General features: G+C 42.6%; 1 protein-coding gene across 3 annotated transcripts; it reads right to left on the bottom strand.

Moving 5' to 3' along the window:
- Window positions 1-8: 8 nt before the first annotated feature.
- Window positions 9-3292, bottom strand: TMEM139 (transmembrane protein 139). 3 transcript variants are annotated; one of them, XM_053608809.1, is made up of 4 exons: window positions 3274-3292; window positions 2821-2932; window positions 1834-2101; window positions 9-1624 (listed from the first exon to the last, which is right to left on the bottom strand). In XM_053608809.1, exons 3-4 carry the CDS (start codon window positions 2082-2084, stop codon window positions 1213-1215), a joined length of 663 nt encoding a protein of 220 aa, XP_053464784.1. In that variant the 5' UTR covers window positions 2085-2101; window positions 2821-2932; window positions 3274-3292; the 3' UTR covers window positions 9-1212. The 3 variants fall into 3 exon arrangements, with proteins under 3 accessions (XP_053464784.1, XP_053464785.1, XP_053464783.1); XM_053608810.1 differs by lacking the exon at window positions 3274-3292 and having other exon boundaries at window positions 9-180; window positions 1327-1624; window positions 2821-3261; XM_053608808.1 differs by lacking the exon at window positions 3274-3292 and having other exon boundaries at window positions 2821-3261.
- Window positions 3293-14567: the final 11275 nt, after the last annotated feature.

Here is a 14567-nt window from a genome sequence, read left to right as displayed (position 1 = left end):
TGTGGTCGGCCTTTTTGCTTTATTGAACTGTTGGGACTGGGGTGCGGAGAAGATGGGGAGCACTAGGAGGCGCTAGATAAATGTCTTCTCAGTGAATGAAGGCTTGCGTGGGGGAGTGCGGTGTCCTGTCTTACAGCCGCAGCACATAATTCCAGAAAATCTGGTGTTCCGTACTGAGATCTGAGAAAGCAGGGCAGGAGGCTGGGGGTAAAACCCTAGCCATCAAAGCGCCAGGGTGAGGCTGAAACGATTAGACACACTTTGCAAGTGACCCTGGCACTTCATAATAGATGAATAAAAAAGAACCTCTGTAGATATGGCCCCTTAACCCCTCCCTAAGAAAGCCACATGTTGTATTCTTTCTGGCCTTCATATCCACTTGTTAAAACTGGAAGACCGTCCATGCGTGGGCATTTATTCTACTAATTTCAGATAAGATGGGGGGGCCCTTGGCTCGGTGCCCCTAGCTCAGTGGTTAGGGCGCAGGCCACATACATGGAAGCTGGCGGTTTGAACCCGGCCTGGACCTGCTGAACAACAATGACAACTGCAACAACAACAAAATAGCCAGGTGTTGTGGTGGGTGCCTGTAGTCTACTTGGGAGGCTAAGGCAACAGAATCCCTTAAGCCCAAGAGTTTGAGGTTGCTGTGAGCTGTGAGGCCATGGCACACTACTGAGGGTGACATGGTGAGACTCTGTCTCAAAAAAAAAAAAAAGAAGAAGAAGATGGGGGTCCTTGTACTGGGGATTACTGTCCAGCCCCTGGGTAGGAGAGAGGTGCAGGTAGCATCAGCAACCATCAGAGCTTTGATTAGCTTTACCTGTCTAGGAGGCTGGGGGCATCCCTGTTCAGCCTACCCCACCCATCTGTAGACACCGTCCGGCCCATCATTCTGTTTATATACACCTGGATCAGAAGGTCACTCAGATGCTATCTCTTTTTTCCTGCCCCAGCTTTTCTGGATCACCTCCCACCTCACCCTCAATCTAACTCTGGAAATACTGGCTATGGGCACTGAATATTGACCGGAGATTCAAGTTACACCACCTACATCTCAGGGGGGAAATGCATTCTATAGCCTTATTCCTCTTTGGGTCCAAGTACCCATTTATGATGTCCAGGCAGAAACAGGGCATAATAGGCCCTGGGAAATGGTCAAATGCATGAGTGGTTCTGGTGTGGAAAGAAAATGAAACCCTTCAGAGCTGTTTAGGGGAGTGTTGTCCGGTTGCCTTCAGAGGAAACACTATTATCATCATCAGGCTGACCAAAGCAGACATCATAGGCAGGAGGTGGAGTAAGAGGCTCCAATTTGGGACCTGCCTCCAAGTTTCGCAGATCAGGAGCAGTGGACACGGCCCGTGGTCCCCGAAACTGATGGCTGACTGGAATTCTTCCAGGGCTTCCTTCTTGGGCCATAGATCCCTCTGAGCCCACTCGCCTTTCCAGTCTGGCTCTCTCAGGCCCTCCTTGGTGGCTATGCTGTCCTTCCTCAAGTCTGGGGGGGAGTGCAACACTGCTGTAGGGGGGTGGTTGATCCACTTCTTGGGGGTGGTACTGTAATCCGAACACCCCGGCTGTGGCCTCTTCATAGGCTGGCACCTCAAAGGCTTCATTGACCCTGAAGGAGGAGAAATGAGTGGCTTCCTAAAAGCCTTTTTCTCTTTTCTGTCTGCTACCAGCAAAAGATTCCCTCCTGGCATCTGAGCCCTCCTCTCACTGTTGCAAATGACAGAAGAAAGCAGGGACTCTATACCTCAGAGACTAGAGGCACAGAGGGAGAATGGGCCCAAGGTATATTCCTCTCATCCTGCCCACCCCTTAACTCACCGTGCATGGCTTGAGGCCCTTGGGCTTTCGGACTGCCTTGATTGGAGCTGGAATGAGAGCCCAACCACCCATTCCAGAAAACAGGCTAGGAGGCAGGCTAACAGGAAGAAGCCACCCAAGGCGAGAAAGAAATAAGAAACTGGGGCGAAGTCCGGCCGTATTCCCAGCAAAGCCAATCCCAGGAGGAAGGAGGCACAGCACAGGAAGATAAACGGCTTCTCCAGTCTCCCCCACAAGTGGCTTGGCACCATGGCCCCTCCCCAGGCTCCTGCAAAAAGACGCACAGCTGTTGTGTCTAAAGTAGCATTGGGCATCACTGTTGTGTCAAATACTAAAGTAACCATTTTATACACCTCTTTTGGGTTCCACGTTCTTAAATCTTCAGTCAGATAAATGATCTGCAAGGTCCCTTCCAGCTCTTCTATTCTCTCTCCATATCAGTATGTGTGTGGAATAGCCAGGAAACCAGTTCTGGGAATGCTGACTGGCAGTGCTCATGTGAGTTTACCGTGTTAGGGCTCTGACTTCCTTCCTTTCTCTTTCTTCCCTGCAGTCTCCCTTCCATCTCTGTCCCTTCCAGGGGTCCTCAAACTTTTTAAACAGGGGGCTACTTCACTGTCCCTCAGACCGTTGGAGGGCCAGACTATAGTTAAAAAAAAAAAAAAAACTATGAACAAATTCCTATGCACACTGCACATATCTTATTTTGAAGTAAAAAAACAAAACGGGAACAAATACAATCACACCGCCTCATGTGGCCTGCGGGCTGTAGTTTGAGGACGCTTGCTACACCATGCAGGATCCAGTCCTGGGTGCGTCCTGCCTGAGGCCTCAGTCAGTGCACTTGTGCGTCTCTGGAATTCAGGTGATGGGGCAGGCCCTGCCCTTTGCCTGTTATAGCTCCTGTGGGCCCTCCACCCCCACCAGTCCAGCTAGGGCCCTTAGTCCAATCCACCAAGGAAAGAGGGGAGAGGGAGACCCACTTACCCTTTCTGATCTGGTCTTTCCCTTTTGTCCACCATCACCCCATGCTCCAGCTGGAGAGAGAAAGTGCACACAGGCACAACAGAGCCACAGGAAGAGTTGTGTTTTCCCACAGCTGTGTGGGAAAGAATCTTACAGACAGAGGCCCAGGGCCAGCCAGGGTCCCTCATAACTCAGGTTCTTTTTGAGATCCCATTTCTGCCAGCACCCGGACTCCCCTGGCCCCCACGGCACTAAACTCAATTTCAAGTTTCCTACAAGATGTTAGCTCAGGTGCTGGGAGGGTCCTTGTCCTCAGAAGCAGCAACAACTCCTGGCAGCCTGTACCCCCAAACCTGCCTGTGAGGAGTGCCCAGAACTCCGTATCAGAAGGAGCCGCAGACCCTCTCCTCACACCTCTTCCCAGATCCCAGGACTCTTCAGCCCCCTCACCTGCCTCAGGAGTTCCTCACTCACCTGTCTGCACAGACTGCCAAAAGTGGGGTGGAAAAGGCAGGAGGGCGAGGTGGAGCCCACGGGCCCCTCCCTCTGCTCGACCCAATCCCTCCGTTCCTCTCCAGTCTGCTCCGCCCTGTTTCAAAAGGCCCACCTCTCGCGCCGCCACACCTTGATTTTTTTCTGATTTTCGTTCACTCTGCCGGCGGGGTTCAGTTCTCTAAGGACAGTTCTCCTCTCACTCCCAAAGAACTTTGTACTTAGGATCAGAGTAATTCAGAATTAACTTGTTCCTCTCCTTTCTTCTCAATGAGTGTCGTATGTCAATTACAGCCCTAGGCACTTTTGCCTTCCATTTGGATAATTTATTTTGTGTTTTCTCTCCGATGCCTGGGAGAAAAGACACAGCTTGTCGAATCTGTAGCTCTCACGGTGCGTTGCACACCGTCAGCGATTGTGGTCGGGGGTGAGAGGGGATGGAATGGCGCGCCCCAGAACTGTGTCCGCAGGCTCCCTGTTTTCTGCGGCCACATCCTTGGCCTTTTAACTGCTGGTTCTTCAATATCCACCTCGGAGGCGATGCTGGCTGCGGTGCGGGTCTCCACTGTGCATCCACAGCGTTCCTCACTAAATCTGCCCCACCATTTACCTGCTTACACAGTAGTTTTCTGTTTATCTAGTCTCCTTCCGATGCTTCTCAAGGTGAATGATGGGTTTCGGCCACCTATGAGTCTTGGAAACAGACAGGGTTCCTGACACATTGTAGGCACTCACCGAGTAGTGTGTATGCTTTTATTAGATGGCTGCCCTCTCACCTGGCCTCACCACACCTGGTGGAGATCCAGGAGTCACACTCTTTAGTTGTGAGTCAGGCTTTGTAAGTGTGAGGTGGAGGCACTCTTTGTCCTTGAGCCAGAGAAGGTTAGACAGGACTGGGCTCCCTTCCTCTGGAGTGTTATCAGCCCGACAAATTGCAGACAAAGTAGACACACAGCCCAGCCAGGCTCCCCAGAGTCAGCTGTGGGATTGGGCCAGGGCTAGGGCAGCAGAGGGTGTGTCGAGCAAGTGTGTGTGTGTGTGTGTGTGTGTGTGTGTGTATGTATGAGAGAGAGAGAGAATATGAATGAATCTTTCCACAGTGAAATGTATGTGTACGTAGTGGTCAAATGTTGGAAATGGTTCTCTGTCTCAGATTGATAGTGGGGGAGGGGAAGGAGGCCTAGCAGGAAGGCCTTGGTCTCTAAATAAGAGGTGTCTCCATTTCAGTGGTTTTCAGCCTTTTTTTCTTTTTTTTTTAAATCTCATGGCACACTTGAACCCATAGTCAAACTTCCTCAGCACACTTAAATTATGTTGATCCAAAAAAAAAAAAAAAGTAAAAAAAAAACACTGCTGTGAACTTCTTTTGAAAATAATTTAATTAAGTGATCTTTAAAAATTTTGAGGCACTCCTAAGATCATTGTCTGCTGTGGCAAACCATTTGAAAATCACTGCTCTATTTGAAGTAGGGAGAGGAGGGCTGGTGGTTGTTTTGTTTCCACCAATTTCCTTCCTATTGAGCTCATAAAGGGACAGTGTTTGGAATCAGGATTTCAACCAATCAATTCATATAGGAATACAAGGAAATTGGCCAAGGGTCATTGGTATGTATGATCAGTAAGGAGGCTCTGTTAAGGAGCGAGTTCTTGGGGGTGGGTAGGGAAGGCTAAGAGAGCGAGGGGCCAAAGGTTGTGGCCTGAATGTCTGGGTGTGAGGGATTATTTGTATACAGTTTGGGAGAGGTAAAACCTTTATAGCTTAGGACTATTGGTTTCCAGAAGGAGGGTGCAATCGAGAGATTTTTTTAACTAAAACAAGAACTTGATTGAAATCAGAAAGTCTAGATTACTAGTTGTCTGTGCCCTTTCACACATTCTCTATTCTAATAATTTAAAATTGATTTTCTAAAAATTACATTTGTTAAAAAAGTTAAAAAATATCTAAAAGCTAAAGAAAGGGCGGCGCCTGTGGCTCAGTGAGTAGGGCGCCAGCCCCATATACCAAGGGTGGCGGGTTCAAACCTGGCTCTGGCCAAAGTGAAACAACAACAACAAAAAAAATAGCCGGGCATTGTGGCGGCTGCCCAGGAGGCTGAGGCAAGAGAATTGCCTAAGCCCAAGAGGTGGAGGTTGCTGTGAGCTGTGACGCAATAGCACTCTACCAAGGGTGACAAAGTGAGACTCTGTTTCAAAAATAAAAAAAAAAAACGAAAAGAAAAAAATAAAAGCTAAAGAAAAAAAGATCCCTAATCTGTTTATCCTTAGATGGTCATTTAAAATCTCAGCACATTTCTTTCAGGCTGTAAACATACAAACCAGAGTATGGTCTAATTGAAATCAGAATATATTCATCACTTTGTATCATAAACAAATCTTAAACTTTATATAGTATTTATTTTGCCTGTGGATACAGACTTTATTATAGTAATTTCTAACATCCATATAATATTTATTGACTAGATATGCTATAATTTGGTTAATATACCCTTATAATATTTTACTTAATAACCTTGGGCTTATTTTGTTAATTGTTTTTTGCTCATTGAAAAGAATACTGCAAGAATCAGAAAGTAGACTAGAGATTGCTGGGGGTGGTTAGAGGGGAGGGAGAAACAAGGAGTAACTGCTAAATGGGTTCCTTTTTGTGGTGATGAAAATGTTCTAAAATTAGATAGTGATGATGTTTGCACAACTCTGAATAGTACTAAAAGAATCCCTCTGAAGCATATGCCTTAAAAGAGTGAATTGCATCTTTTTTTTTTTTTAAATTTCAGATGAATATAAAGGTACGCACAAATAGGTTATACTATTTGTGTTTGTGTTTTTAGATAAAGTCCAAGTTGCAGTTGAGCCCTTCACCCAGAAGGTGTGCTGGATACTCCCACGTTGTACCCAATAGGTGAGCGTGAATTACATCTTAGTTAAGCCATTTAAAAAATAATGTAATGACGGGCAGTGCCTGTCAAGGAGTAGGGTGCTGGCCCTGACCAAAAACTGCAAAAAACAAAAAACCAGGTCATGAGCATCTTATGTGTAGTTTTTCTCTTTCGTACATTATTTCCTCAGGATGAATGTTAAGAAAATCAGAGACAAGCAATTGTGAGTTCAAATCCTGACTGTACCTACGTTTTTCTCTTCATTAGCTTCACACCTTGATTAGTTACAAGATGTGGTCTTTATTGCCCTGAATATATATGGCCAAATTGTTTCCCAAAATCTTCTTTTACTTTCTTTATCAACTTAGTATCCTTGGCAAAACATGAATGAATGCACCACTTAATCCAAAGGGCATTCTCCTTTCTATTTGCCTGTAGCTGACAAGCCCTGATAGAGATGGAATCATTCTTTTTCTGCCTATGGCTCCTCATTTGGGGGATTGAGGTGAAGGAAGTGAGAGAGCAAGGGGAACAAGGGAAAAGCAGAGCTAATGGCCAGGCAATGCCTCTTGCAGTGTGCTGTTCTCTGTGGCTCTGTATTGCTGTGATTTTGTGCTTCTGAATCTGGGTCTGCTTTATAGTTGTAGCCAACATGTGTAGAGTCTTTGTGTGTGTCTTGCTTACTATACTAAATACTTTCCACAAAGTAAGTATTTAATATATGTATAGTATCGCTTTTTGCCTTTTGGCTAAGATCAAAATATGACAGGAAGTAGCTACTATAATTATGTTATTATAATTTTCTAGGTGAAGTCAGAAACTCAAGAAACAATGAGTAGCTAATCAAGGGTGGGATCAGGATTTGAACCTATAATCTGACCCCAGAACCCTGGCTGTTAACCCTGCCTTATTCCAGTCTAAACTTTCTTTTGGGCTGCCCTTCTAGTGATAATTTAAAGAAACACCTATGGCATTCTGAGATCATCATTCTGGTCTTTTATGGAAGAACAGTTAGATTCTATTCTCACCCCCCCCCACGCACACCTTTTGGTATCTTAAGAAAAGGCTGATATTCAGGCAGCAAAGGCAGCCAAGGAGACTATCAGAATATAAAATAAGATTACCAACATGTAAGGCAGAATAGGGAAATTAAGATTGCAGGCCTTATATCATGATGCTCACCTTTTATTAGCTAAGAATAATTTATAAAAAATAGAACTATCAACTAAATAGCCACAGAACCCAATGCAGAAGATGAAATCATCTAAAAAGGATATTGGTGGTTGCATATATATATATATATATATATATCTTTATGTGTAAATAAATGATTTGGCCCACATACATGGTCTCATTTCATTCTTAATAAAAATCCTGTGGGATAAGTCTGATTATCACTTTAATTTTACAGAGGAGAAAACCAGCTTGGAGAAAGTACATGATTTGTTGAGTTAAAGCCAAACTTGGAATCCTCACCTTTTAATTTGGCTGGCTATGTTTTTCTCTTCATTAATTGCCTGAGTCACAGCTCCTGCAAATTGGTAGGGAAGGTGGATAAATGGTTTAACATGAGTGGGTCAGCAACACTGATATTTCTGAGATGGAAATGTTTCCAATGAATCATAAATCCTCAAGCATGCAAGGATAAATGTTCATTGTCCTATAAAGCTCCCTAGGAAAAAACTGAGTGAACAGTGGGGTTGAGGCAGTCACTCTAGCTCAGGTATTCAGCACAAAGCCACAAAAAACTATTCTGGAATTTGAGAAATTGATGTGGCTGTTGCTGAGTAACAACAACAAAAAAGGCATTGCTTTTGTTAGAAATGCCCTCAGATACTGGCAAACACAAGGCTCTATGGTTCAGCCATGTGTTTTGGAGATGGCCAAATCTGGTTTCAAATCTCAGTTCTACCACTTACTAACCGTGCGACCTTGAGTAAATCACTTTAAATAACCCCTGTGAGTGCCATTTTTCAAGTTTATTACCCCTGTTTCTCCAACGTAGTGAGCTACAGCCCAAGCCAGGGTTGTGGTTTGAATGTAGCGGGTGCATCTGTGTGAGACCAGCAGGGGGCATCATCTTGTCACTGGGACCTGATTTCACTCTGGAGCATTTGCTGGTAACTGCATTGTCCAGTGCTAACCTCAAACGGTGTCTACCCAGGAAAGATGACACATTTGATCATGGTGTGCAGGATTTTCTGATGTGGATAGAGGGGTAAAGACACTCGTATGAAATAATTAAATAATGATTAAAGACAGCATCTAAGAAAATATCAGTGTTTGAATATTTTCCTATTTAAAAAATAGAAATTGAATATATGATTACTAAAAATAAAATTGTTTTAATTAAAAATAATGTACACTTCTGGTATCATATTTAATGGCCAAAAAAAGTTATAGTAAAAAAGTAAGTTTTCTTTATCCACCACACCTCAGACTTGCAGTCCTTTTCCCTAGAGGTAATCTGTTTCCCAGTTTTTTCTGGGTACCCACTTCTCCAGAGAGAGACCATAAATATGCAAAAACAACAGTAATATTTAATACATACAGGCTCCCTTTCTTTATACACATGGGAGCAAGTTATAGATTCTGCTGTATAGTTTTCTTTTCCACCCAACAATATGTGCTGAAGACTGTTCCTTATAACTTATATAAGGATCAACATGTATAGACCATTTTGTTCTGATTTATTAAAAACATAAAAGAATTTTACAGCAAACACCCATGCATTCACCACCTAGATTTTATAATTAACATTATACTATACTTGCTTTATTACATATGTATCCAAGTATCCATCTATCAGTACATGTTAAAGTAAATTGCGGGCATTGATAAACTCTTTTTTTTATTTATCAGGTATAATGTGCTGATTTGATATACAATGGGGAATGCAAACTGATTAACATAACCACTTCCTTGCTTACTTAATTGTTGTGGTAAGACATTTATACTCTATAATAGTTTTGAAATGTATCATTGCATTATGCACATTAGGTGAGGTCCCACCAAGTACCCTCCCTCCTCCCGGCCTCTCCCCACCCTTGTCTTCCCGTCTCCCTCCTCTTCCCTCCTTTTTTCTGGACTATAGTTATGTTTTACCATTCATATGAATGTGTAGGTGATTACACATTGATTTCATAGTAGTATTGAGTACATTGGATACTTCTTTTTGCATTCCTGAGGTACTTTATTAAGAAGAATATGCTCCAGCTCCATCCAGGCAAACATAAACAATATGAAGTCTCCATCTTTTTTAATGGCTGCTTAGTATTCCATGGTGTACATATGCCACAATTTGTTAATCCATTCATGGGTTGATGGGCACTTGGGCTGCTTCTATGACTTGGCAATTATGAATTGGGCTGTAATAAACATTCTGGTGCAAATATGTTTGTTATAAAATGATTTTTGATCGTCTGGGTATATTAAAAACATTTCAATAGGCAAGGATGCCCACTGTCTCCACTGCTTATTTATTTATTTATTTAGTCATTTATTTATTTATTTATTTATTTATTTATTTAGAGATAGAATTTCATTTTGTTGCCCTCGGTAGAGTGCTGTGGCACCATAGCTCACAGCAACCTCAAACTCTTAGGCTCAAGTGATTCTCTTGCCTTAGCCTCCCAAGTAGCTGGGACTACAGGAGCCTACCATAACACCCAGCTATTTTTTAGAGACAGGGTCTTGCTCTTGCTGGGACTGGTCTCCAACTCCAGAGCTCAAGCGATCGACCTGCCTGGGTGTGTGGGGCCGGCGTGCTAACCACTGAGGTACGGTGCCCAGGTAACATGATTCTGCCCATACTGCAGCATGTAGAAAAGTAATTACAGTTCAAATTTGTTTATCATTAATTTTTTTCCTTTGAGGTAAAGGAAACACACAGATTTTAGGGGGACCATTGCATGAGTTTTGATAAACACCACACTTGTGTAATCCAAACTCCAATCAAGATGCCAAACATTAGTCTCACCTAGAAAGTTTCCCCACATATCTTCACAGTCAAGTCAATAATTATTTCTTTCCACCCATTATATTCATTATTTTCTTTAGAGACAGGGTCTGATTTTGTAACCCAAGCTGTAGTGCAATGGCAGGATTCATAGGTAACCTCTAATGTCTTGTCTGTGCTCAGGAAATCCTCCTGCCTTGGCCTCCCCAATAGCTGGGACTACAGGTGTGTGCCACCACTCACAGCTAATTTTTTTATAACAGAGACAGGGTCTTGCTATGTCTCCAGGTTGGTTTTGAACTGCCTCCAGCAATCCTCCAGTCTTGGCCTCCCAAAGATTACAGGCATGAGGCACTATACCTGACCCCATATATTATATTCTTTCAAAATATATTTATTCAATATGTAATATAGTTAATTGTATTTTATTTTACAGAACAACGACTATTAGTGTGTAATGACTCTCCAACTGACAGACATTTAGATTTTTAGAGGATTTACCAATAAATATCTTTCCATATATGTGTGTTTATTTATGCAGAAGTAAGAAAATTTCTAAAAGTAAAATTTTTGAGGACTATTGCCAAATTGCCCTTTGAGGAAGCTGTCACAATTCATATTCCCATTGACATCGCAGGAATGCTGGCTTCCTCACACCCTGAGCAGCAGTGAGTTATCAAACTTGAATGTAATAAATTTTTATTGTTCATTTACTGTGCAGGCACCCTAAGATGTAGACAATCATAGATCAGATGGGAATCACACGCTCAAGGAGCTTATGGCACAGAAGAGGAAAGATGTATGTACAACTAACTGTGAGACAAGGTACAAAGTGACAAATGTTGGGCAGGAGGTACAAAGTGCTACTGGAGTTCAGAGAGGAGATTTACTGCTGAGAAGGGTGGGGTTCAGGAATGCATTATGAGGACAGGGTGGTTCACATTTACATTATTGTCCATCTCAGTATTAGGCATGGAGTAGACCATAAATATTTGTTGTATTATTTATTGGTCATTAGTAAATGACCAGTGGCACTTTAATAATTCATGATCTTTTGATCCTCCCTCAATTTCCTACTCCCACCCCCCTATACCCTTTTCCAGTCTGGTACCAACTGGAGCCTGCCACAGGCTTGGTTGTGGGCTTGTTGAAAGAGGGAGTTTGTCTGATCCAAGCCAAGAGTGTTAGTTTCCCCCAAAGACTTTGAAGGAACTTCCTAAGTGGGGATTAAAAGATGAGTATGGAGCAGGATCTATCATTGTCCCTATGTATAGTGTCTGTCTCCCAGCCTCTACTCCTCTCTTACCCAGGGGTCTGAGTGGTTACTTTTTGCTGCTTCCACTTTTGCATGTCACTGGGAGTAGCAATTGTATAAAGGGCTATGACTCCTCTGAGAAGGAGAATGATGAACGAACAGTGGGTCCCAAACTCCTGTCTTCCACGTGAACTCCTGTTTTTACTGTCAACATCCCTGCCTCTCCAGCAGCATGTCCTGCAATCTTCATTTGACTTTCCTACTTTGTGACTTTATCCACCTTCCCTTTGATCTTGTTATCGTCTCTACTTTTCTTCCCCCATCTCTTTTCCCTCTCCTCACCAATTTCCCTTTTCTTTGTTCCATGTGTCAGCATGCTTCCTTTTATTGCATTCGCTTTATTGCACTTGGCAGATTCCATTTTTTTTTTTTTTTTGAGACAGAGTCTCAATATGTCGCCCTCAGTAGAGTGCTGTAGCATCACAGCTCACAGCAACCTCGAACTCTTGGGCTTAATTGATTCTCTTGCCTCAGCCTCCCAAGTAGCTGGGACTACAGGCACCTGCCACAATGCCCCAGCTTTTTTTTTTTTTTTTTTGGTTGTAGTTGTCATTATTGTTTGGCAGGCCAGGCTGGGTTCTAACCCACCAGCTCTGGTATATGTGGTTGGCGCCCTTGCTGCTGAGCTACAGGCGCTGAGCCAGATTCCATGTTTTTTACTAACTGAAGGCTTGTGGAAACTCTACATGAGTCTGGTCAGTTGATATCATTTTTCCTACAGTAGGTGCTCACTTCATGGCTCCGTGTCATATTTTGGGTAATTCTCACAATATTTCAAAATTTTGCATTATTATTATGCCTGTTATGGTGCTCCGTGATCAATGATCTTTGATGTTACTTTTGTAATTGTCTTGGGGCACCACAGATTGCATCCATGTAACACAGTGAGCTCTAATTCCTGGGCTTAAGCACTCCTCCTGCCTCAGCCTCCCAGAATGGTAGGCTTACAGTTGTGAGCCACCATGCCCAGTTGTTATGTGTGCTCTGACTGCTCCACTGACTGGCTGGTCTCCCATCTCTCTCCCTCTCCTTGGGCCTCTCTATTTCCTGAGACACAGTCTTGAAACTAAGCCAATTAATAACCCTACAATGGCCTCTAAGTGTTCAAATGAAAGGAAGAATCTCACATCTCTCACTTTAAATCAAAAGCTAGCAATGACTAAACTTAATGAAGAAGACATGTTGAAATCTTGATAGGTTAAGCTAAGCCTGTTGCTGGGTTGTGAATACAAAGGAAAATTTCTGGAAGGAAATTGAAAATGCTACAATTATGATAAGAATACAATTATGATAAGAAAGCAAAACAGCCCTGTTGCTGATGTGAAGAAAGTCTTACACCTCTGGATAGTAGATCAAATCAGCCACAACATTTCCTTAAGCTGAAGGCAAATCCAGAGCAAAAGTTTTAACTTTCCTCAAGTCCATGAAGACTCAGAGAAGCAGAGAAGCTGTAGAAGAAAAGTTTGAAGCTGGCAGAGGTTGGTTCATGAGATTTGAGGGAAAAAGCAGGGTCCATAACATAAAAAAGCATGGTGAAGCAGCAAGGACTGAGGCTGAAGCTGGGTAAAGTCATCCAGAAGATTTAGTGAAGGTCGCTGATGAAGGGGTCTACACTACACAATGGATTTTCAATGTAGACAAAAAGGCCTCTTCCTGAAAGAAGATGCCACCTAACCCTTTCCCAGCTAGAGAGGAGAAGTCAATTATCTGACCTCAAAGCTTCAAAGAACAGGCTGACTCTTTTGTTTGGGTGCATTGGTAACTTTAAGTTGCAGCCAGAGCTTATTTACCATTTTGAAAATCCTAGGGCCCTTAAGAATGATACTAATTATACTCTATGCCATATAAATGGAGTATCAAAGTTGTAGTGCATCTGTTTACAACATGGTTTACTGAATCTTTTAAGCTCACTATCAAGATCTATTTCTCAGAAAAAAAAAGATTCTTTCAAAATATTACTGCTCACTGACAATACAGGTAGTTACTCAAGGGCTCTGATGGAGATGTACAAGAAGATTAATGTTATTTCCATACCTCATAACACAACTTCTATTCTGCAGCTCATGGATCAAGAGTAGTTTTGACTTTCAAGTCTTATTATTTAAGAAATACACTTAAGACTATAGACAGTGATTCCTTTGATGGATCTGGGCAAAGTAAACTACCTTCTGAAAAGGATTGACTTCTCCAGATGTCATTAAGAACATCCACGAGTCATGGTAGGAGGTCAAAATATCAGCATTTAGAAGAGTTTAAAATAAGCTGATTTTAATTTTCATGAATGGCTTTGAGGGACTCAAGAGTTCAGCAGAAGTAACTGAAGATGTGGTAAAAATAACAAAAAATCAAGCATTAGAATTGGAGCCTGAAGATTTGACTGAATTGCTGCAATCACATGATAAAACTTGAATGGATAAGGAGTTGCTTCTTGTCAAAGAACAAAGAAAGTGGTTTCTTGAGAAGGAATCTACTCCTGATGAAGATGTTATGAACATTGTTGAAATGAAAACAAAGTGTTTAAAATATTACATAAACTTAGTTGATAAAGCAGCAGTGGAATTTATGAGGATTGATTCCATTTTTGAGAGTAGTTCTGCGGTAAATTGCTATTAAACAGGATCCACCTGCTACAGAGAAATCTTTCATGAAAGGAAGAGTTAATCAATGCAGCAAACTTCATTGTTGTCTTGTTTTAAGAAATTACCACTTCAGTGCCCATAGCTCAGTGAGTAGGGTGCAGGCCATGTACATCGAGGCTGGAGGATTCAAACCCGGCCCTGGCCTGCTAAAAAACAATGACAACTGCAACCAAAAAATATCCTAACATTGTGGCAGGCACCTATATAGTCCCAGCTACTTGGGAGGCTGAGGCAAGAGAATTGCTTAAGCCTAAGAATTTGAGGTTGCTATGAGCTGTGACGCTACGGCACTCTACTGAGGGCAACATAATGAGACTCTGTCTAAAAAAAAAGAAAGAAATTACCATCCTCACCCTAACCTTCAGCATCTGTTACCATGGTATATAGTCATGTGCTATACGGTTTATAGCCTAGAAGCAAAAGACTGTGCTATATGGCCTAGGCGTGTAGTAGGCCACACCATTTAGGTTGATGTAAGTACTATATAC

This window comes from Nycticebus coucang, chromosome 11, assembly GCF_027406575.1.
Source record: "Nycticebus coucang isolate mNycCou1 chromosome 11, mNycCou1.pri, whole genome shotgun sequence".
NCBI classification, from domain to species: domain Eukaryota; kingdom Metazoa; phylum Chordata; class Mammalia; order Primates; family Lorisidae; genus Nycticebus; species Nycticebus coucang.
This window is presented reverse-complemented; position numbering and strand designations above follow the sequence as displayed.

What these genes read in the sequence shown, in the direction of transcription:
- TMEM139 (XM_053608809.1), bottom strand. Translation starts at nt 2,084, where the DNA reads ATGGTGCCAAGCCACTTGTGGGGGAGACTGGAGAAGCCGTTTATCTTC. An exon ending in AGGGCCTCAAGCCATGCACG is followed by an intron (nt 1,625 to 1,833) that starts GTGAGTTAAGGG and finishes CTCCTCCTTCAG; the next exon opens with GGTCAATGAAGCCTTTGAGG.